Below are 1735 nucleotides of genomic sequence, written 5' to 3' on the forward strand. Positions count from 1 at the left end.
TTGTTTGGCGGGCCCGGGCTGGGGATTCGAACCTGCCACCTTAGGTGTATGTGGCTGGTGCCTTAGCCGCTTGAGCCACAGGCGCCGAGCCTTATAACTTTTTCTGACTGAATTTTGTAGCATCTTAGGATCATATCTTAATTTATCTTAGAAGTTATTTGTATTTGTCATCATTCCTAATGAATGTTTTCTCCCTCCTTATATTTTACCCTAAAAATGACGAGTTTGCGATAATGTTGGCTGTTTAGATTCCTATTGATTGAAATTTAAATTCTGATATTTATCTTTCACTTTTCAGAAATACCTTTATAGAGTCTCAGATGCTAGATTTTCATATGTAACTCGAATGAAATTATATCTTCCAAACTAACTTGCCAAAGCCATCATCTTACCTGTGTTTGTAAAACAGTGTAAGAGAATGTTACAGAATTCAGTTTTGGACTCATAACTTCAGTTCATATTAAATTATTTATTTGAAATGCTATATTAGTCTCCTTAAAATTTTTCTTTATTTGTTTGTTTATGCAATTCTAATTTAGAAATAATGCTTTTTATAATTTAGTTCATTTTAATTTTGTGAAATACATTCCTCCCCACAGAATCGAACTTGTTTTCTCATGGTGCAGTTTTGACAGAAATGCCCAGGCCTTCAGGAGTTTCAAGTCAACCAGAATCCTACTATTCTTCACCTGTGTCCATCTCAAGTGGATCATCCCATCATTCTTCAGCCATGGTCTCAATGGTACATCAGCCTTCTTCAAGCTGGTTATTAGAAGCATCTTCCACCTCACGCTCAGTCAATACAAATCCACTGAATAGTTTTTCAGCAGGGACACTTTCCTCTAATTCACAGGGTACCCCCTCATTCCTGGAAATACCTGGAGTAAGTAATTTAAATCCTTCAAATCCTTGCATTTATAACAGTACCGATGACATAGGCAGAATGGAAACATCCATGTCACCTGCTGACTTATATGGCGGTATTTCTGATGCCAGCATGCTGCCTAATTGCCCTGTGAATATGATGACAACCAGCAATGATAGCATTGGGGAGACTGATAATCCAAGACTCATGAGCATGAATCTTGAAAACTCTGCATGTAATTCAGTGTTAGACCCGAGAGACTTGAGACAGCTCCATCAGATGTCCTCTTCCAGTATGTCAGCAGGCACCAGTTCTAATACTCCTGTGTTTGTTTCACAATCAGATACATTTGAGAGATCTGACTTCAGTTGTACAGATAACAGCATGGTAAATGAGTTGGGATCATCAAACAGCACTAATCCAAACAGTCATGGTTTTATTCAAAATAGTCAGTATTCGAATATTGGCACTATGCAAAATGAGCAATTGAGCAACACCTTTACATATGAATTTTTTTAGGTATAACTTGTAAAATGTAAAGCCTTGTGAATGTTTGCAATCATTTTGATACAAGTCACATAGAAGTAGCATTTTGGCTGGGCGAGGGGACTCATGCCTGTAATCCTAGCACTCTGGGAGGCCAAGTTGGGAGGATCACTTGAGCTCAGTAGCTCAAGACCAGCCTGAGCAAGAGTGAGACCCCCGTCTCTACTAAAAATAGAAAAATTAGCCAGGCACTGTGGCAGGTACCTGTAGTCCCAGCTACTTGGGAGGCTGAGGCGGGAGAATCACTTGAACCCAGGAGTAGAGGTTGCTGTGAGTTACGATGCCACAGTACTCTAGCCTGGGGCAACAGAGTGAGACTCTGTC

The 1735-nt window shown here is 39.8% G+C and overlaps 1 protein-coding gene across 2 annotated transcripts in view; it reads left to right on the top strand.

Moving 5' to 3' along the window:
- The window catches only part of REL (REL proto-oncogene, NF-kB subunit), a 36907-nt gene extending 35409 nt beyond the window's left edge, over positions 1-1498 (top strand). For both annotated transcript variants that reach the window (XM_023512132.1, XM_023512133.1), the window contains exon 10: positions 600-1498. In XM_023512132.1, coding sequence (XP_023367900.1) covers positions 600-1384 — 785 coding nt within the window. In that variant the 3' untranslated portion in view covers positions 1385-1498. The remainder of the gene's footprint in view (positions 1-599) is intronic.
- The last annotated feature ends 237 nt before the right edge of the window (positions 1499-1735 follow it).

This window comes from Otolemur garnettii, unplaced genomic scaffold (assembly GCF_000181295.1).
Source record: "Otolemur garnettii isolate 467f Iridium unplaced genomic scaffold, OtoGar3 scaffold00024, whole genome shotgun sequence".
Lineage (NCBI taxonomy): Eukaryota > Metazoa > Chordata > Mammalia > Primates > Galagidae > Otolemur > Otolemur garnettii.